At 37.9% G+C, this 22,793-nt stretch overlaps 1 protein-coding gene across 3 annotated transcripts in view; it reads right to left on the bottom strand.

Annotated features, from left to right (window-relative positions):
* SEMA3E (semaphorin 3E) overlaps positions 1-22,793 on the bottom strand; it is a 152,250-nt gene that overhangs the window by 109,899 nt on the left and 19,558 nt on the right. The window contains exon 2 of one of the 3 annotated variants that reach the window (XM_083823012.1): positions 26-341. The exons of the other annotated variants lie outside the window; for them this stretch is intronic. Within the exon in view, the coding sequence (XP_083679138.1) occupies positions 26-35 (10 nt within the window). The 5' untranslated portion in view covers positions 36-341. The remainder of the gene's footprint in view (positions 1-25; positions 342-22,793) is intronic. 3 annotated transcript variants of the gene reach the window in all.

Here is a 22,793-nt window from a genome sequence, read left to right as displayed (position 1 = left end):
CATAGTTACAACTTTAAGACTATACCTGAAGGCATTTTGTTGTGCTTTCACTGAGAATGAAACTAATGGCTGAATGAACATTAAGAACTTTTCCTTTTCTTTTTTCTTTTCTTTTTTTTTCTTTTCTTTTTTTTCTTTTTTTCTTTTCTTTTCTTTTCTTTTCTTTTCTTTTCTTTTCTTTTCTTTTCTTTTCTTTTCTTTTCTTTTCTTTTCTTTTCTTTTCTTTTCTTTTCTTTTCTTTTCTTTTCTTTTCTTTTCTTTTCTTTTCTTTTCTTTTCTTTTCTTTTGTCTTGTCTTTTTTTTTTCCATTTTCCAACCATTATTATACCATGTCCCTATCACTACAACAAAAACAGCAATGCGTAAAGCCATTGAAATAGCCAAACAAGATTTATGCAAGAGACAGTTTTGTTCCATTACTGGCTGAAATTATGAACTTGATTTATCCATTTGCAAAGCACTTCAGAATTCTTTGGGACAAAGTACAATTAAAAATATAACTACTCATTGCCATTGTAAAAACATAAAGAGGTATATACCATTGTATCCATATCTCACTATTTTTTGTAACATTTACAATAGATTAAAAATAAGTGAACTAAAATACCTTACACTTCTGTCTTCATCTAATATAAATCAAAGTTTTGTTCATAAATTTATAGGATAAAAACATTTTATTATTGAAATCAATAAAAGTTAGGACTTGTATTCACTTGGCTACAATTTTACCTGCAAGTGAAGGCCAAAAAGGATTGTTATGACTGTTTAGTCTGACCTTTACACTGGACATAATATTTAATTAAGTAATTTTTGCATCAAGCCTAATAACTTCTTGATGAGCTCAAGTACATGATTTAGAAAGACATTCAATTATAACAGCTCCATCACTTTAGCTAGAAAATTCTCCCAATAAATAATTATTCTTCTTATTAAAAAAAAATATATCTACGTTATTTTCTATCCAGATCTGTCTTATTATACGTTTGTCCACTATATTGCTGGTGTCTAAAAAAGACAAATTAATGTTGACATTTTTGGAAGTGATTAATAAGAATGTAAAGTATATATTGCTTTTCCTTTCTTTCTTTTTCTTTCTTTCTTTTTCTTTCTTTCTTTCTTTCTTTCTTTCTTTCTTTCTTTCTTTCTTTCTTTCTTTCTTTCTTTCTTTCTTTCTTTCTTTCTTTCATCTTAACTTTACAAGACCATTCGGGCATGGTGATGGGCAAGACACCATTAGATATATTCCTAATTAACACAATTTAGTCACAGTTGAAGACATGAAAGCTCTCTGAAGCAAATACGATAAAAGCAGGCTAAAAGCAAATTACACAAGTGAGACAAAACAATTCTTAAGGTGTAAGACATATATATGTTAAAAATGTGAAAGAGGAAGATGAACCAGGATAGTTCTTTTCAAGAAAATTAAGAAAAAAGGAAAATCCAAAGTTTGGCAAGAAAAAAAGAACCATACAACATAAATGCAGTTTTGCTGCACTGACCAAATAGACTTTAGACATGGATGTTTGTAAGACATAAAGTGTAGGATAAATAGCAGAAATATTAACATGATTGATTACTGTCATTACTGTGATCCACTGTGTGCTAATTAATGTTATCCAAAGGAGAATTTGGATTAAAATTTTATATAACTTCCAAATCTCTATTTCAGACAATGAACCAAATGTCTAAGTCCCTTGAGAGATGGTACCATTCATAAAGACTGGCAAACATTTTGTTTATTCAAATTGCCAAATATGTTGAGTTTTTAAATTAGTGAGCAAAGAGTTTGATTCAGTCCGTTCAACTCAAGTCTAGTCTATAAATATCTGTCTGCTTGTGGAAAGAGCGAAAAGAGAGAAAACCAGATGCTGAGAAAAATGAAAAGAGAATTCATCCTATGTCTCACTGAAGTCAAGCCAAGTGTTCTTTGACAGCAAAACTGTGAAGTGACCTAAGTACACTCAGCATAGTCTAAAGAGATTTGATATTTCTAATCATAATCTCTTTTTCATCATAAATTGGGGGGGGGGGGTAGATTTCCTTCACATGCTTCAGGACAATTTGTCCTTGTCACCTACTCTTATTTTTCTAAAAAATGAACTCCTTATAAAACTGTTACAGAGAGGAGAGATATGAAGGATTTGTTTGCAAGTTTATAATCAGCAGCATATGAACTCTGCAATGGGGATAAAGTTACACATACTAACCTCTTGCCTCACTCACCAAGATCTGAAGTTTGGCCCGTGATATAAAGTCTCAACATGAATGACCTTGCGTGCTATAATTAAAATTCCTTGAAACAAAGGTTTTCAAAAGATTCAATAGTTTGCAGCACTGGCATGTGTATCCCATGCTACTGGGACAGTGATTCATGCAAAATAACTACAGCTGATATTTGTCTGCAGGAAAACGTGGAGATGAGATGAAAAGATTTTGTCAAGATTTGCTAAGAAATAACTCCTGATGCCTTTTCTGTCATTAATGTCAGTGTGGGCAAGGTTCTTTCTTACACCAAAAAGAACAAAAAAATCATTTTTACACCTTGGGAGGGTGCAATTTATACCCCCTTACACTCTGGGTACAAATTGGTTTTACAGTAATATAAATGAAAACTGTAAACATGACTATTTTATATTAGTAAATCATAATACAATACAACTTTAGAAACTGGTCCTAAATATTTGGGATTATATCTCTTCTAGTTTCAGGCAGGGTGGAAAAGCCTTCTTATCTGAAAATATTTTGTGTATTTATACCACAAACAGAAACATCTTTCTGTTTTCTTAAGAAAACTGACCGTTAAACTCACAAAACTTAGATTATGAAAACATATATTATCTTCCTTGTTTTCCTGAGAGAGGAATTTTCTCCCTTAAAAGAGTGTGGCCACTCAAACAACAAAGCTGGGTGAAACTTCAGTGTGGGGGAACAGAAATATGTTTTAATGGAAAACTTCCTGACAGGAATGTAAATTTCTTGCTATGAAGTTCTGATATTTAAAGATATGAAAAACATATATACTGGAAATAATGAGCCTAAAGAAATAATTGATTTCTATATGTAAGTAAGAATTTTCCACATTAACTGTTTTTGTTTTTTTTTAGTGATATAAATGACAAAAAATATATTTAAAAAAAACTTGATAGAAAAGGTAACTCCAATTGATAGAAAACGGAACTTGATCTCTGACTGCACTAATTAGTGAATGAAAAACTCTGAGAGATGTGCACAGGATTATAACCCTGAGGAAATACAGCATACTGCTAACACAGGACCAATTACTTCAAGACTTTTTATGAAAGATGTATATTTAAACAAGAATGAAACTTCATGAACCAAGGATGTGAAGCTATGTGCACTTGTGTGTATATATGTATACCTATGCATATACATATAAAGACACACATAAAAGAAGTGTGTATATACATACTCATATACATAGTGCATCAGTATTCATATAAGCACATAAACAGAAAAGCACACATTTATCTTTGTCTTAATGTATCATAAGGATATGAGATTACAAGAAAATTAAGCTGCCAACTATTTCACCTTTATCCAATGCCAAGTTACAGGGTTGGATTTTTGTTTGTTTGTTTGTTTTAAATGTATATGTTTGTTTTAAATGTTTTAAATGAGACAGCCCACTGTCTCATCTGGTGCTGGCAAAGTTCTCACTGAACTTAAAGAACCTGAAATTCTTCCTGAATGCTGGATTGTATCACAAGGACCCAATTCCTCCTATTTTACTAGAAACACTTGAACTAAAGCTTTAGGTGCTTTTATAAAGATTCTTCCAGATAATCACTGAAGCTTAAATGCCTGAAAGTTTGCTAGTCCCAGCCCTTGGCTGCACTTAGAAACCTTAGCACCAAGACACCTTAGCACCCTTAGCAAGACAGAGCTAAGTCTGTTAAACTTCTTTTCCCCCATATTGGTGTATAGGCAGCAAATCAGGTGCACAAAAAGAATAAGCTGTTTTTCAGATTATGGGAATAAAAATTGGAACAAATTGCAAAAGCTGTTCCATGTTTTGTTTCTTTGACCAGGGCAACTATCCAGTAAGGCAAAGTAAAGAGATAGGTTGTTGCTGGTATTTTGTAGGTGTATACTGTGACTCATATGAGCACCCTTATTAAGGACACTTGTTAAGCACAATTGCCTTCCTAAGGAGGAATGGGTAAATATTGTGCTGAAGCAATTTATCAGGAGCAACTGTGGGAGCAAATTGTATCTCCTATGTAGACATATTCAGAGAAATGTTAACATTTTAGCTCTATCAGAACATTTGAACATGAATGCATTTCAGCATACCCTGAAATATGGGGACAGTTGAAAGTTGCCACTAGAGTAGAATGAACCTGTAGGAAATATATATATATATATATTCTTGCTCCTAAGAAACAACAAATTGCACTTTCACTAAATGGATGTTCAAAACTGCGTTTCAATTTGCAGATATCCAACTGCAGGCTACAAATATTCTAGAGTAAAAAGTATGTGTACAGTTGTCGTTCTCACTGTGAGACTCATAATAAACACAATGGAAGAAATGAAGCCAAATCATAGAACGGTTTAGGTTGAAAGGGATCTTAAACAATCTCTAGTTCCAACCCCCCGGTCATGGACAGGGACATTTTCCACTAGATTAAGTTGCCCCAAATCCCATCCAACCTGGCTTTGAACACTTCTAGGGATGGGGCATTCACAGCTTTCTCTGGGCAACCTGTTCCAGTGCCTCACCAGCCTCAGAGTGAAAAAACTAATCTAAATCTACACTCTTTTGGTTTAAAGCCATACTCCTTTGTTCTATCACTACATTTCCTGACAAAGAGTCCCTCCCCAGCTTTCCTGTAGGCCCCCTTTAGGTACTAGAAGGCCACTATAACGTCTCCCTGGAGCCCTCTCTTCTCCAGGCTGAGAAACCACAACTTTTTCAGCCCTTCTTCATAGGAGAGGTGGTCCAGCCCTTTTTGTGGCCCTCCTCTGGAGCTGCTGTAACAAGTTCATAACTTTCTTGTGCTGTGGGCCCCAGAGCTGAACACAGCACTCCATCATGATCTCAGATTAGCTGTTGACTTTATCAGAGTTATTGCAGATGCTCTTAATTGAATATAAAAGCACACAAACACACAAATATCATTAAGTCACTCTTTGCTAACCTATACTTCTAAACTCAAGTTTCAGCTTTCCTGTTGAGCTAAGCTGTGGCTTTGCATTCACTCCAAGTGGGAGGCTGAGTGTAACTCCTGGGTAGCCCAGGGAAACACAGTGACTCACAGACATAATTTTGAGTCATAATTCTTCTCTTGCTTCCTCCTTGCTCCCACAGTGTTTTACTTACAGTCTTTTCCAGAAATAAATTACTGTACCAGCTCCATGCCAGCTCAGCTACTTTGAACATCAAGTGGAGGCAGACCTGAGCCAAGGGAGTGCTAATTCCCTGTCTGCGACTTGTTCCCTGGGCTGGGCAGGTAGAGGAACCAGCCCAGGTCTCCAGGCATGCCTGCAGGACTGGGAAGCTTAGGAAGGAATACAGAGTGGTTGTGGGTTGTCCTGATTTTACCCTTTTGTCAGGGTAAAACAAGGGTTGTGGGTTGTCCTGGTTTTACCCTTTTGTCAGAATTATTTCTATTCTCAGTCTAACAATTCTCATCAAGGTCTGAGGTAGAGCACCCATAAGAAATTCTAGTTTGCATGTGAGTTTCAGTGATTCAAGAACTAAAAACATTACTGGTATGTAAATAAACATATATAACTAACTACTGGCAACAGGTCTCCCAGGGGCTTAAATTAGCTAATAGAGACCCAGACCAAATAAAAATTTAAAGTGTCCAGATATAGTTTTATTTAATGTATTTTTCTATTGTTTGTTTGTTTGTTTGCTTTTCCTCATTTGCCAGCAAAAGCACACTTCCTTTTCCACAATAGACCTGTGAAAGTTGAGAAGTTTTCATAGCAATTAAAAATGAACTTTTGAATCACCAAATCCCCAATCTGAATTAAGTTAGCAGATAAGTAGGATCTGCCTCTTCCAGACTCATACTTTTAACAGCAAATGCTCATTTTTAAGGCCTATGAGACTAGCCTACTAGAAATAATTAATACTACATTAACATTCTTGTTTATATCACATATTTCAAGTACACATTAAAATGACAACTCCTGCTCAGAATATAAAATAGGAATTGATATGAAAAGCAAGGCAGGGAAGCAGCAGTCTCAGAGAAAGCTAAATTGAGTGCTACAGCATGGATTATACATGCAGTTTTTGCTAGTTGTGTAATAAAATTCAGCAATGACAATAACAAGTAAAACAACAGTGGAAATTTAGTTTGAAATGTTCAAAGTTGGTATGTAGACATTGACTAATGATAGACTTCCACTTGTATCCTCTCTTTAATGACTCTGAAACACTTTTATAAAAGTGATAACTTCAGTGGGAGGAGAGGTAAAAGTCACCAATTCAATATTAAAAGTACCCACTGCAGATGTAAGATAAGAGGTTGGGTTGCCATTAGACAAGGAAAAAAAGTTGTGTTCAGGCCTCATCTATATAGACTGAAACTTCCACCTCCTAAATTAAATAGGAATGATATGTCAAAAGAGGAAAAGTGAGACCTGTTCTCTTATTTGAAAAATAGATGATTACCTTTAAAGATAAAAAGGTTTTTAGTCTTGTCTTGCAGACATATGAAACCATTAATTTGTTACCTGAGGACTGGGATTGAAATGTTGACCCTTTTTTTTTTTTTTTTTTCTGTTTCCTGTCACAGTGCAAATTATTAGTTTGTTTCTGACTTTCAATAATATAATTGGTAGTATGCCAGTTGTCTTGAGTCTACTGAGATACATAGCTTACACATGGAATGAGGGACTGTGCACTAATGTTGAGCATTGTCCTTCATTACAGAGAATGAGAATCCTGAATGAGAATCATAAATGAGACTCAGAATGAGTCTTCCTGGAGACTTCTCTTTTTCAGGCTGAACATCCCCAGCTCTCACCTTTCTTCATAGGAGAGATGCTCCAGCCTCTGATCAACTTTGTGGCTCTCCTCTGGACCTGCTCTAACAGGTCCACATCTTTCTTGTGCTGGGGGCCCCAGACCTGGATGCAGCACTCCAGGTGAGATGTCACAAGGACAAAGTAGAGAAGGATAATCACTTCCCTGGCAAGGTCAGAATTATATTATTACATTCTGTCTAGTTGCTTTCCAAGATTATGTCCATTAAGATCATATTTTCCACAGTTCATCTCTTCACAACTGTAAATTCTTAATTACGCAAAGATGAAGAGAAGGTAAGATAAACACGCAAAGAAACAAAAAATCAGAAAATGTAATATATAACCTCCACCAAATAGTTTCTATACCCATTTGCAAGTAAAATTGTTGACGAAATAACTTGCAAAGAAAAGACTGGTTTTTTTTTTTTTTTTTTTTTTTTTTTTATAACTCTTTGAGACTTAAAAAGCAAATTAAATCCGAAGACTTCAGCTGAATAGTTTTTAAATTACAGCTCTTGGAACAGGGCAGAGATACCATAAAATGTCTCTTTCCAGTATTTTTAATGTATTTCTTAAAGATTCTTTTGCTGGCAAAGTCTGCATACTTTGCAAATTGGAAATGGCCATGTTTCAATTAATTTATGTCCTCTACCAGAAAATAGTTCTGTAATAAGAAACACACAATATTAACTAAGTATGCTTGAGACTTACTGGAGCTCAGAGAACTCCATGGGGTGAGGGTAGTGTTGGGGGAGAAATTGTTGGACTGCAAAAGTGATTTAGCTAGGAAGGGAAAAGGACTGGGATGCAAGATTCTCACGTTCTTGTCACCTGTCTCTATAAATTAGAGAAGTGACTAATACTCATTTTTCAGCTGTGACACTAGTATGGGTAGCTTACTCTGACTGGCCTTTCACAGTTGCTATACACGAGCATGTTATCGTTTTGACCTCTGTCTTGAAGAGGCCACCAAAAAATTGAAGCATATGAACGTTATAGACACATGTTGATTTTCCAAACGAGTAAACCAGGCAGATTGCTGATTAAATGAGCACCATATATTTAATGAGTGTTGTACATCTTATAAAGTGTACTTTGTGATCTCCAAATAAAAACTGGAAGTCAAAATACAGGTAGTTGTGATATAGAAATTAATAGCTATAATAAAGAGGACTAATTTAAATCAATTCAATCTTTACTACTATTCAAATAATAAGGTCCACAATATAGTGCTATGAAATGTGAAATTTTAGTTTCAACCATAAACATCTGTCATTCTGACATTAAATTACTTTTCAAGTGTTTCTTTTGCTTCAATAAGTCTTCTTATGTATAATTTTAAACTTTCATTTTATTTGTTCCCTTCTTTTACTGACTTCTTTTCCATTCCAGCTATCTTTTAACCATACAGTCTAAATCCCGTCAGTTTTTTGTTGTTTTTTTTTTTTTCAAATCTTTTACTCTCATTTTGCTTTTTACTAAACTGTATGTCTTTCAGAGTTGGTCAATGGAACTTGAGATATTTTCCAATTATTAGACAAGACTATTTTTCATGTTTCTAACTAAATATTGCATACCAAACAGTAATGAATGCATAAGAAGAGCTGTAATCATAGTTGACTACTAAAGGTAATGCTTGCAAGAACAGGCACATTTTTCTGTAAGTGAGGAGATGAGAACTCTTTTATTGTAGCTGCTCCCAAAACAGAACTTTCTAGATCTAAGTAAGAAAACCAAAGATCTCCAAAAACAACTGGTGTTGGTAGCTTGAAGACAGCACCAAGTCTCAACTTTCTCAACCTGGGTGAATATGATCAGATGAATAGTTCTCTAATAATTTTTTATTTTAATGTTGAAGAAGGATAACTACTAAGTCCAAGGCCTTCCATGGATCCACTTGACTCCAGGGCTAAACTTAAATGGCTCTATTCAAGGATATAACTGGGAGAAAAAAAAAAAAAAAAGGAAAATGTTCACAAACATTGCTTCACTGCTATTAACAACCCATGAATCTCATTAATGTGATGCAAAGAATGCCCGATGTGAAACCAAATTCTCAGGTGTCAGGTGAAGTTTAGGCCTAAGGTAAGATGAAGATTGAATTATCTAGGAAAATATACACATATTTCCATTTTCATAACTCATGATATCATGAGCATGTTAAAAGATCAAGAGAAAAATAAGTGCATAGTTGGTAGACAGACCGTCTTCTCACTTCTGGAGAAGGTTTTTCTTTCTTTTGTGTTTGTTTGTTTGTATTCAGGTACATATCTCCTTTGATTTACAAAACATCACATAATTACAAAGGGAACTGAAGGGTAAACTGCAATAATATCAAATCAATACAGAGATTCATGCTAAAAGCCTAAGGCCTTTTTTTTTCTTTCTAGTGTTTCTAGTGTCAGTGGCAATCTATGATTCAGTTGAAAACAGTGAAATAAAATTAAAACATGAAAATCTTGTTTCCAAAATTGGTTTTATATCACAGAATCACAGAATCACTGAATGTTAGAGATTGGAAGGGACCTTGAAAGATCATCTAGTCTAATATCCCTGGGAGAGAAAAAAAAAAATAAAACAAGAATATGACAACTTCCCTTGGAATGGTTATGATAATTATCCATGTTCAAATTGAGAGAGTAACCTGCTAGCTTTTCTTCCATATCTTTCTAACTTCTACAGAAATTAAACTCAGTTCAGTTAAATAATAAAAATACTGTAAGGCTTTGACCACCCCAAAATAATACCATGATTAGGGGGTTCTACGAACTTATTAACTGATTCTACAATTAGATTGTGCTTCTTGGTAACAAGAATATTAAGAGTCAGCTTGTTGCTGTCTGAATACGGGCACCCCATGTTTGTTCTTACTCAGAAAAGTTAACTTTACAGATAAGATTATGAAGGTAAAGAGAAAACAAAACGTATCTTGTTTAAAATGAAAGGCTCAGAAGTTGATGTTGATGATCTCAAGTGTAGCTCATAAATACAAGAAATCATGCAAGTGATTGTGTATGGTCTTCAGTGCTGTGCAATTATAAATTAATTGGCTAGATTTTGATCCCTATTATGTCTACATACATCATATATTAACACTTATGTCTTTGCAGTACTGTACACTGCAATGACTTTTTTTTTAGCACAATTATACCAATATAAATTATGAGAGAATAATATTTTTTTATTTATATATATATATATATAAACTAAATTAAATGCTCAGAAAAATAACAATTTTACAGTTAGGTTTTACTAGATTACAAGGTTATAAAAATGGGCATCCCCTATGGATATTGCCAGAATAGAAATAGATTGCTCTAACAGTTTTCCAGCAAGAAGAACCGTCAGTATATAAATAAACCCTTTGTCCCCTTGAAAGACTCCATCATCACAGAGGGAATAAAAAACTGTTTCAGAATGCTTCAAGACAATTAATGCTATATGACAAAGATTTGGAGGGAATGCCTTCCAAATTATGGAAACAAAGGTGAATTAAAGTAATCCCCAGTAAACAATATCAGATTGTATTTATAACTATAAATAACAAGTTGTCTAATTTGTTTCAGAACTTTTTGCACCTATGTATCTGACTTGGTGAAAGATGAGTAAAGGCAAAAGAAATGAAATAGTACTGAGCATCTGAACTGAAGAAAAATATATTATCATGATCTGTATGAAAGTATCAGCAATTGAGCTTGAAGGATTGTCTTTAAAACCTTATTAGAGACAAAAGTTAGGCCAAAATACTGTAGATTCATAAAGTAAGATTAGAAAATATATTCAACCACCTGCTTAAAGCAATGCGAGCAAGACCAGGTTGCTCAAAGACTGGTCCAACTGGATTTTGAATCCAGATTCCACTGCCTTTCTGGACCTCTCTTCCAAGTGTCTGAGTACACTTACAGTTTTGTGATTTTTATTTTTCCCCTACTAGCTAATCAGAATTTTCTTATTGCAGTTTGTGCCCGTTGCTTCTTGAACTCATAGCACTATGAACATCTGAGAAGAATCTTTTTCCATTTTCTCTGAATCCTCCCATGACATAGCTGAAGCCAGCAATAAAATGAACTCTGCTCTTCTCATCACAACTTCTCAGCATGTGCTCCAGCCACCAACCCTCTTATTGGTCCTCCTCCACTGAGACGTCCAAAACTGTTTAATACTCCAGATATTTTCAGAAAAAAAGCCAAACAGTGGTCCCTGGGAACAGGAGAATCTTGCTAGATATTTGTGCGAATGTCATCTTAATCTCGCATCCCTCATAGATAAATGTAATAATAATATTTTAGAAGTTAATAACTGAAGACATATAGATGTGCTTTATGATATAGACGATCTATTGTAGTTCAACTCATCTTAGAAAAGCATTTGCTTGTGTTTTAAATTTAAATTTATGAATATACAAGTCTTACGAGGAGCAGCTGAGGGAGCTGGGATTGTTCAGCCTGCAGAAGAGGAGGCTCAGGGGTGACCTTATTGCTCTCTACAGGTACCTTAAAGAAGGCTGTAGCGAGGTGGGGGTTGGTCTATTCTCCCACGTGCCTGGTGACAGGACGAGGGGGAATGGGGGCTAAAGTTGCACCAGGGGAGGTTTAGGTTGGATATTAGGAAGAACTTCTTTACGGAAAGGGTTGTTAGGCATTGGAATAGGCTGCCCAGGGAAGTGGTTGATTCACCATCCCTGGAGGTCTTTAAAAGATGTTTAGATGTAGAGCTTAGTGATATGGTTTAGTGGAGGACTTGTTAGTGTTAGGTCAGAGGTTGGACTAGATGATCTTGGAGGTCTCTTCCAACCTAGATGATTCTGTGATTCTGTGAATATTTGATACAAAACTGATATATAATTTAAAATATAAAGCATTTTATGGAGAATGATAAATATAAGTTCTACTAGATTTTATTACTGCCAGATATAAGCGTAGTCATTTTTATAGCTGTCTTTTGATAATTTATATTTTTCCTACAATAATTATTTTGATACTTTTCTTCAAAAAGATAATGAATTAAATATATTGATAAACTGCTACATGTGTAGTAAAAAGATACAATCGTACTTAAAATAATAAAAAATTCACATTGTTTACTTAAACTGATAACTAATATTGATAACTACACTTGAATTCCGCTGTTCTCTTCGAAGACAAGTAAGTGTATTTCAAAGATTTTTTTTTTTCTTTTCAAATCTCAAATGATTCTATTTATCATTTGAGAAATACACGGGAATTTTTAGAAATTATTCATTAGGAGAATTACTGGGAGGATTAATTAATGGTAGGATTTTCAATGGGACTTAAGTGGATTATATAAGGACTTGGTCACTGAAATCCCGCAGCCTTCACTGGAAATGTCAGCTAACAAGAATATTACAGTAAAAAGCCACACATACACAGTCACTGAGTTATGGTTATATTATACTTAGTTATGAAGTACTCCAGCCAAAGAAGAATCTGATAATCTGAACAGAAACTTCTACAAAAATGCAAGTCACCAAGAAGAGTGGTCTAGTGCTTAACTAGAAATATAATGGCTAAGTTAAAGGAAAGTAAAGTTTATATCTGTGTTGGATTTGCCTGAAAAGAAACATGCTGTTTCAGTTTCTTTGTGGAAAATATATTGGATTTTTCTTGAAGCAAAAAAAATCCATGAAAAATTCCACTTCTCAGGTACTTCCACCAAAAAAAATCATTTCCACATATAATTGTAAAATCAGCGTATGTTGAATTTACTTTTTATGAAGCCATAAATCAGAAGGGGTAACTCTGATAACACGTTTATCAGAAGTGTAAATATAAGGAGTGTAATCTATTGTTAAAATTCAGTGTTATTTCAGACATGGCATGATAGCATTAGTCTGTATCTTAAACATTATACCTGCAGTTTTGAACATAAATAAAATTTGACTTTAATTCAGAACAAAATTAGAAATGGTGCTAGGAATGTTATAGCATAGGTGGGAGGGTGGGTCCCAGAATGTTCTTCAGTTGTTATGTCAAATACCAAGTCACACTAATGCTTTTATTGACTGAATGTATACAGAGTCCCTAGATGTATCCAAACTATTAAAGTGATAGATGTTTATCTGAATTTAAAACTAATTCCTCATTATTCAATACTTCTGTCTTGGTATAATTAAGTATACTTACATATGTTTCTAAAGAAAATAAATCCTTGAAGTCTCTCTTTTCAAAGAAGGAACGCTACTGCAACTATGTTTCTCTTTGCTCTCTTTTTCTAAGGGCTTATTGCTTTTAATACAAGCAATGTGATATGATTTTAGTTGTTAGTGTCAAAAGTTTTCCATTTCCAGTGCTTTCTAAAACAGTGAAATCCATTAAAGTCAGAGAAAACATTATGCTATACCTAACAGAGTATCCTTTTCAACCAGAATTATTTTTTCCCTGAGGATGGAAAAAATATACTGTGGTTAAACAGGATAAAACTTCCTACCTTTTTTTTTTTCTTTCTTTTTAAATTCAGGCATGCAGTAGCAACTAAAATGATACATTTCACATGTTTGCTCAAAGTCCAATGAAAAAAAAACTTGTGCATTAGTTGAAAACTGAGCATTAATGATGAAAGGGTAACAGAAGATCCTTTATAAATTAGGAGTCTATTGACAATGAAATTATACTAAGCCTGTACATGCCTATGCATTCAACAGAGCTAGACTGAATTACAGAATCACAGAATCACAGAATTGTCTAGGTTGGAAGAGACCTCCAAGATCATCTAGTCCAACCTCTGTCCTAACACTAACAAGTCCTCCACTAAACCATATCACTAAAGGCTACATCTAAATGTCTTTTAAAGACCTCCAGGGATGGCGACTCAACCACCTCCCTGGGCAGTCCATTCCAATGCCTAACAACCCTTTCCGTAAAGAAGTTCTTCCTAACATCCAACCTAAACCTCCCCTGGCGCAACTTTAGCCCATTCCCCCTCGTCCTGTCACCAGGCACGTGGGAGAATAGACCAACCCCCACCTCGCTACAGCCTCCTTTAAGGTACCTATAGAGAGCAATGAGGTCTCCCCTGAGCCTCCTCTTCTCGAGGCTAAACAACCCCAGCTCCCTCAGCCGTTCCTCGTAAGACTTGTTCTCCAGACCCCTCACCAGCTTTGTTGCCCTTCTCTGGACTCTCTCGAGCACCTCCATGTCCTTCTTGTAGCGAGGGGCCCAAAACTGAACACAGTACTCGAGGTGCGGCCTCACCAGAGCCGAGTACAGGGGGACAATCACTTCCCTAGACCTGCTGGCCACACTGCTTCTTATACAAGCTAGGATGCTGTTGGCCTTCTTGGCCACCTGAGCACACTGCTGGCTCATATTCAGCTGCCTATCAACCAGTATTCCCAGGTCCTTCTCAGCCAGGCAGCTTTCCAACCACACATCTCCCAACCTGTAGCGCTGCTTGGGGTTGTTGCGCCCCAGATGCAGGACCCAGCACTTGGCCTTGTTGAACTTCATACAGTTGGCCTCAGCCCATTGGTCCAGCCTATCCAGATCCTCCTGCAGAGCCCTCCTACCCTCGAGCAGATCGATACAAGCACCTAACTTGGTGTCATCTGCAAACTTACTGAGGGTGCACTCAATCCCCTCATCCAGGTCATCGATAAAGATATTAAAGAGGACCGGCCCCAGCACTGAGCCCTGGGGGACTCCACTAGTGACCGGCCTCCAACTGGATTTGGCTCCATTCACCACAACTCTTTGGGCCCGGCCATCCAGCCAGTTTTTAACCCAACAAAGCGTATGCCAGTCCAAGCCACGAGCAGCCAGTTTCTTGAGGAGAATGTTGTGGGAAACGGTGTCAAAAGCCTTACTGAAGTCAAGATAGATCACATCCACAGCCTTCCCCTCATCCACCAAGTGCGTCACTTGGTCATAGAAGGAGATCAGGTTTGTCAAGCAGGACCTACCTTTCATAAACCCATGCTGACTGGGCCTGATCGACTGGTTGCCCTGCAAGTGCCGCGTGATGACCCTCAAGATAATCTGCTCCATGAGCTTCCCTGGCACTGAGGTCAAACTAACAGGCCTATAGTTCCCCGGTCTACCCTCCGACCCTTCTTGTAGATGGGCATCACGTTTGCTAGCCACCAGTCGACTGGGACCTCCCCTGATAGCCAGGACTGCCAATAAATGATGGAAAGCGGCTTGGCCAGCTCCTCCGCCAGTTCGCTCAGTACCCTCGGGTGGATCCCATCCGACCCCATCGACTTGCGTACATCCAAGTGTTGTAGCAGGTCGCCAACCATTTCCTCATGGATAGCGAGGGCCACATCCTGTTCCCCATCCCCTTCCACCAGCTCAGGGTACCAGGTATCCAGAGAACAACCAGTCTTGCCGCTAAAGACTGAGGCAAAGAAGGCATTGAGCACCTCAGCCTTTTCCTCATCTTTTTTAACTAAGTTTCCCCCCGCATCCAGTAAAGGATGGAGATTCTCCTTAGTCCTCCTTTTTGTGTTGATGTATTTGTAAAAACGTTTTTTGTTATCTTTAACGGCAGTAGCCAGATTGAGCTCCAGATGAGCTTTGGCCTTTCTAATTTTGTCCCTGCACAGCCTCGCAACATCCTTTAAGTCCTCCTGAGTAGCCCGCCCTCTTTTCCAAAGATTATAAACCTTCCTTTTTCTCCTAAGCTCGAGCCACAACTCTCTGCTCAGCCAGGCCAGTCTAGTTCCGCGTCGGCTTGTCTTTGGGCACTGGGGACAGACCGCTCCTGAGCCATTAAGATTTCCTTCTTGAAGAGTGCCCAGACTTCCTGGACTCCTTTGCCCTTCAGAACCTCCTCTCAAGGGACTCTGCCGACCAGTGTCTTGAACAGCTCAAAGTCAGCCCTCCGGAAGTCCAAGACAGCAGTTTTACTGGTCCCCTTCCTGACTTCGCCAAGAATAGAGAACTGAACCATTTCGTGGTCACTCTGCCCGAGACAGCTCTCGACCACCACATCTCCCACCAGTCCGTCACTGTTTGTGAACAGAAGGTCTAGCGGGGCACCTCCCCTGGTAGGCTCTCTAACCAGCTGCGTCAGGAAGCTATATTCCACGCTCTCCAGAAACCTCTTAGACTGCTTTCTCTGGGCTGTGTTATGCTTCCAGGATATGTCTGGGAAGTTGAAGTCCCCCACGAGAACAAGTGCTGACAATTTCACGGCTTCTGCCAGCTGCCTGTAGAACTCCTCATCCGTCTCCTCATCCTGGTTCGGCGGTCTATAACAGACCCCGACCAGGATGCTAGCCTTGTTGGCCTTCCCTCTGATCCTAACCCATAGGGACTCAACCTTATCATTCCCAGCCTCAAGTTCCTCAACATCAAAACACTCTCTAATATAGAGAGCCACACCACCACCCCTTCTGTGCTGCCTGTCCCTTCTGAAGAGCCTATAGCCAGACATTGCAGCACTCCAGTCATGGGAGTGGTCCCACCACGTTTCCGCGATGGCAACCAAGTCATAGCCTTCCCGCTGCACAATGGCTTCCAGCTCCTCTTGTTTGTTACCCATGCTGCGTGCATTAGTGTAGATGCACTTCAGCTGGGCCATTGCCTTCTTCCCCGGCTTTGCCATTGTTCCCCCTGGTACAGCTCCAACAAGCCTAATTTCAGCTCCATCCCCCTTCTTTCCTAGTTTAAAGCCCTCTCAACGAGCCCTGCCAGCTCCCGGGCTAGGATCCATTTTCCCCTTAGAGATAGGGACCCGTCTGCGGTCACCAGGCTGGGTGCCGAGTAAAGCGCCCCATGGTCAAAAAAAACAAAATTTCTGTGTTGGCACCAGCCTCTGAGCCACGTGTTAATCAGGTGGGCTTTCTGTGTCCTCTCGGTACCACTCCCTGCCACTGCAGGGATAGACAAAAACACCACCTATACTCCCGCTCCATCCACTAACCGTGCCAGTCCCCTAAAGTCCCGTTTGATAGCCTTCAGGCTTCTCTCTTCAATATCATCACTGCCAGCCTGGACTATCAAAAAAGGGTAGTAGTCAGAGGGGTGAACCAGGTTGGGAAGCTTCCTGGCAACATCCCTGACCCTGGCCCCAGGGAGGCAGCAGACTTCCCTATGGGTAGGGTCAGGTCGACAAATAGGGCCCTCCGTTCCCCTGAGGAGGGAGTCGCCTACTACAATCACCCTTCTGTCTTTCTTGGTGGAGGCAGTCTTGAGGCGTGGAGTCAGCTTCCTCGCCCTAGGCATCCTCCTGGGTAGACTTTCTACCTCGTCCTCACCCACCGGCCTCTCAAGCTCCAGGGCCTCAAATCTGTTACGTAAGGGCACCTGGGAAGGTGGGGCCGGTAGGGGGGGCATTGCCTGCAAGGTCGAGCAGGGACCTGTCTCCATCCCTCCTCAACTCCTAGGTCGCCTCCCTCTGCCCGACAGCGACAGGGCAGGGGGTCCATCCCCATCTGGGGTGTCTCACCCTGGTACCTCTCCTTCAGGCCCTGCAGGGAGTCACTCCACCAGTCTATCTCCCGCTCACACTCCCTAATAGCCCTCAACCTCTCCACCTCCTCTTTGAGTTCTGCCACCAGGCGGACCAGGTCATCCACGTGCTCGCACCTCACACACACGGTGCCTCTGCCTCCCTCAGATGGCAGCAACAGGCTCAGGCAGTCCCTGCACCCAGAGACCTGAACTGCCGCATTGTTGAGCAGGCGGTCAGTCTGGGTGGTTACAGACTGTCTAGAAAGAGCGCTCTGCCTGGTGAAGACCATCACAGCCTAGCTAGTGGTCGACAGCCGTTAAAGGGGTTGTTCCTATGGGTGGGGGGGAAGCTCTGCCCTCTCTGCCCTTCCTGCTCACCCTGCCTGCGCGAACTGCCTGCACAAACTGCCCCGCCCCGCCCTTCTGACGCACCACGCCCTGTTTGCCCGCCCTGTTCGCCGCATTCCTGGTCGCTCGCGCTCCCTAGGGGCTGCTTTTGAACGGCCGAGGGGGGGGCACTGCTGGCTCCGCCTACGCCTCGTCAGCCTCCCTGATGGGGGCTGCCGGGTCCTTAATTATGTCAATTAAGAAATGACCCGGAAGTTTGAAGTAAATAAAAGGACATTATAACAATTTATTCTGACCCTGTACACAGTACAGGCTGTACTATTTCAACAGTTAGAAAAATATTATTTCTCATATCAGACAGATTCTCACAGCAAATATATTATAGGTAATCCAAGATAAATATTTTTATTTAGACATAAATGTTTTTTTAGAATACTTTAGTATTATTTTATCTATATATGCTACACAATAATAAGACACCAAAGACAGAATATTCTCATACCAGCTAACAAACAGTATAAAGCTGAATAGGCATATAACATTTCAACATGTATCAGTGAAATCAGCTTTCAACATATATCTAGACATAGACAGACATGTAAAATTGCACATCAATATCCATTGAGACAACTTGAAAACCCAGGTTATGAAGCTTTTATATTTCATGCTTTTAATTTGGCTCCAGAAGCTGTGAAAACAATCTTCCATGTAGATAGTAATACTCAGGTGATTTCCTAGTTGATGCTTAGAATTTCCATCTAAACTGGGAGATGGTTGAATTTATAACCATCTCTTTTCTCTGTTTATTTCTTTAATTATTTACTTTAATACATGTTTGTGCAATACTTAACACAATGGAGAGTTTATCTGTACTTATGTTACTCAAGTTATTACTAAACTCTGTTGGATGCATGAGAGAAGCCAAAGATTTCAAGGATGTGCCAGCCACAACACAGCACTTGTCAGCCAGTTTGATGATTGCCTCAGTACAAGACAGTTCAGAAATGTCCAACAAATGCCATCCTTTAGGAGAGGTTGTCTCTGGTGAAACACAAGGTCCCAGAGTAAGGACCTTCGCTAGCTCTTGTAAACCCTTGTTCCAACCCATCTAGTTAATCCAGAGTTGCAGTACTCTATGCTCACTACTCTATTTTGCAGCTTTTTCACTGGACATATACTTCGATGGAGTAAACTAAAAAAGAATGTATTAATTAACACATGTTGGAGGACTTGTTTTATTGCAGACCTTCTCATTTATGCCTGTTTTGTAGTTAAAGAGTGATTAGAATTTTCTCTAGGAATTGAATTTGAATTGAAATAATGTGCCTGGGACCATCTCTGAGGGTTTTTACCCCAACAGGTCTGGTAAAAGTTTTATCTTCGCCAGGATGATGGGCATTTTCAATAGGAACTGTGTTCACTTTGATAAAGAAAAATATCTATTATAGTCTAATTAAGTTGAAAATTATTTCAATAACTTCTTTTTAAAAAAAAAACACTGTAATATTTTGTTTACATCTGGGAAATGGCCTTCCAGTTAATAATCATCCATCATTAAACATCTGGGCTGGTCCAGCACATCTCTGCAAATCTAGGAAACTATAGGTATACTGAACTTGCACTGCTGTAGAATAGTGAAATCAATACTGAAGTGAAGACACTGCAGGCAGGGATGCTACATCAAATGACATTGAAAGGCAATGCAAATTTCAGTGGAACTGTAATTTGAATGCAATTTAAATTGTGCTGAGAGGAAATGGAAGATAGTCTGATTATATTAAAATATAATTCTGGGAAATCCCGGTCCATGACACAAACAGAAAAAGTATAAGTAGAAAATTATGCACATGCAGCATAAAAAGGAAAAAAAATATTTCTGGATTACTTGGCATCTCAAGTTGGAAAACTTTATTCTTGTAGAGAAAAGTATGCTGTTACTGAAATATTTTCTTCATGAATAGATGTGTAGTCACTCCTAGAAAAAAAGGTGTTTGAAGTATGATGATTGAAATGCCAGGTGTATGCTAGGCTCATTTTACATTAGAGCATTTATTAAAGAGCAAAAGGATCATTATTGTCATCATCAGTTCTGATTCATACTATACTGCTACAAAATTTATATTAACTTATCACACAGAAGTTGTGAGACTGTGTACCAACACTAAAAAAAAAAAAAAATAGTTTCACACAGTTTCACTCAGACACATTATGTTTCTCTTGAGTAGAAAGGTTATAGAAACAAACAGGTGTGGACAAGATTTGCTCAGGGCTTATTATTGCACTCTTGCCCAAATATCTTTATATAATCAATCATTTCAAGATGTACAGGTTGAGACAAGATATATTCTTAGTGGAAAAACTGCTGCTGCAAACCAGGTTGTGCAATGTCCTAAGCAAACCCTTCCAATGCTGACACTGACTTTCTGCTTTGGAGTCCCCCCTTTTATATGTCTGAATTGGAAAATGCAGGCATTACAATTCCTTCTGGTAAAATAGAGTTCAGTTAGTTAATGGAATACAATGAGTAGGAGAAAAGTGAACAGCCTTTTTTAACTGTGAACATCATGTTCTCTCAGCATAAGTGCAGCTACTTATCGCTGCAGGTGAATAACTGCTTCCTGCTGGTGAAAGACATATGTTATTTCAATATATAGGGTGAAAAAATATTACTCCTTGAGATGTGGACAGGCATGGCTTTTTGATCTGTAAGAAAGATAAACTGTCTAACTGATCCACAGTGAAGCAGAAAACTCTATCCTTGACTTAATTAATAGTCCAGGAAACTGGCTATACTCCATGGATCTATTCCCTGGTAAGCTGAAACACCAGGGATCTCTGCTTCTCAGTTACATGTAGTGAGCAGCAATTGTTACACTCTGTGCAAGATTTCAGTGTCCCAGAGACTATTCGGAAGTGAAGGTTTGAAGAGAAAATTGAAAACATGAGATTTGTTGCTTAAGTTGCAGACTAGTCTGCAGCATCTTTCGGAAGTCTGAATTTACTCATCGAAGAAAGACAAAGCGGCTGATGGGTCTTCCTGCCAAGGTGAACTTCAAAGGTTGCTCAGCTAAGATATGTTAAACTTCATATTATAACAATCCATCTATTTTCCGGACAGTCCCATGTGATTAAAGAAGCTGGCTTTAGAACTTCAAGTGATAATATAATGACAATGAAGTTTTCATTAAACACCAGGACCTGTTATTGAAGAATTGCATTAAGCTATACAAGGATTACAAGTGGTCATTTTACTTCTCCTAATATAGTCATAAAATCAATAGTTTATAATGATATTTACTGAAAAGAACAAAAAGGCAACTGTCATCCTTTATAAGTAACAAAATAATACATTTCAAAACATGATATTCAATAAGGATAACAAAGTTTTTTGTTTGTTTGTTTTTAATCAATTAAGAAATCCAAAACACTACAGGAAGTGAATACTAAATGATAAGATATTCAAATCAGGACCTCTGCAGTAGATAGACTTTGGCTGAAACATTCACATAATTTGAAAAATGAGAATAGATTTTAAGATGTTTATTTATATTTTCATGATTGTTACATTAAAAAAAAAAGCAGTACTAACTTACAGTAAAATGTATGTTTTCTTCTCAGCTAGAGTATAACTTTTGCAAGATTATTTATAAAGAAAATGGTGAGATCTGTTTCATGATTAGATTCGTGGTTATTTTCCATACATATTTCTGGAATATTTATTGGTAAGGAGAAAAAATATATATACAGACACACACACATACACATAATCTACATTGCATCTACCTACAACAGATTTATTTATTTATTTTTAGATATTGTTGTTATTTGAAATAATAGTAGACAAATAATATCTCAAGTAAAGAGAAACGGTTTCTCTTCAAATGGGAGGCAGTAAAATAAAAGCTTTTTTGAAAAATTATATTCATTGTGCCAAGTGAGAACTTATCACTTAAAGTTGTGTCACATCCTATCAGAGCATAATGTAATGTACTGCAACACAGTTCTTCAGTTCAAATTTGTTTTTAATGTGGTTATTGAGATGACCAACTGTAGATGAGGAAAGACGACCTTGGTTTCCACTCCAGAAGTTCCAAATAGCCAATTTGCCCTAGAATTGCCCTCAAAATGTATTCCCAAATGCAAAACTATCAATGTATGATATTCAGTTATTGGCCTGATTTAAGCTGGGATAAATATATAAAGGAAATCATATCTGAAGGATATTTTTTTTTGTAATTCTGTGTCTTCCTTTAGTATATTGTCACACTTCCATTTCTGATCCTAGTTATAACTACAAGGGTAAGAACTAAGTATGAAGGAAATAGCAGAGATATATAGCTAAATTATCTAAATATTTAATATCCCACAAAATTGCTGTTCTTTGTTTTGATTTTTATGTCAACAAAGGTAATTATTTTGGAGGGTTTTATTGTAGGAATCCTTTCTAATGAGTAGTTTTAAAATAAGTCAACCACTTTTTAAGTTGCAGTTTTAGTGTTATAGTTAAGATTTTCCTGGAATGTAGGTAAGGAAAATGAAAGGTTCTAGTATCTAACAGTTGAAACACCTGGAAGAAGCAAACAGCTTTCAGACAAGATTTTTTTCCACAGGTCTTACATGTGTTACATTTCCACCTCAAATGTAGGATTGTGATGCTGCAGAATGACAACATCTTAATTAGATTATTTTTCTGTGGAGAATGACCCACTTATCACAGATGAGAAAGTTTAGAAAGACCACCATTTCTTCAGTAGATATGCATCTCTAACTCTGCAACTTGGGACACTGTTTAAAAATACAACTAACATAGGTAAAAATTATCTATGTGACTGATACTGATCTTTCAGTTTGGATGAAACTGTTCAGTCACTGTCCTTTTACTTTCTGCCATGATGACCAAGACCCTAAAAAGAATGAGATCACTGTAGCATTTCATATCAAGAGATGAATAATATATCCATCATGATTTGGGTCATAGCATGAGGGTGATGGAATTGTGTATAGGCACAAAGCCTGAGGAAA

Source organism: Anser anser, assembly GCF_964211835.1.
Source record: "Anser anser genome assembly, chromosome: 1".
In the NCBI taxonomy this organism is placed as follows: Eukaryota; Metazoa; Chordata; class Aves; order Anseriformes; family Anatidae; genus Anser; species Anser anser.
This window is presented reverse-complemented; position numbering and strand designations above follow the sequence as displayed.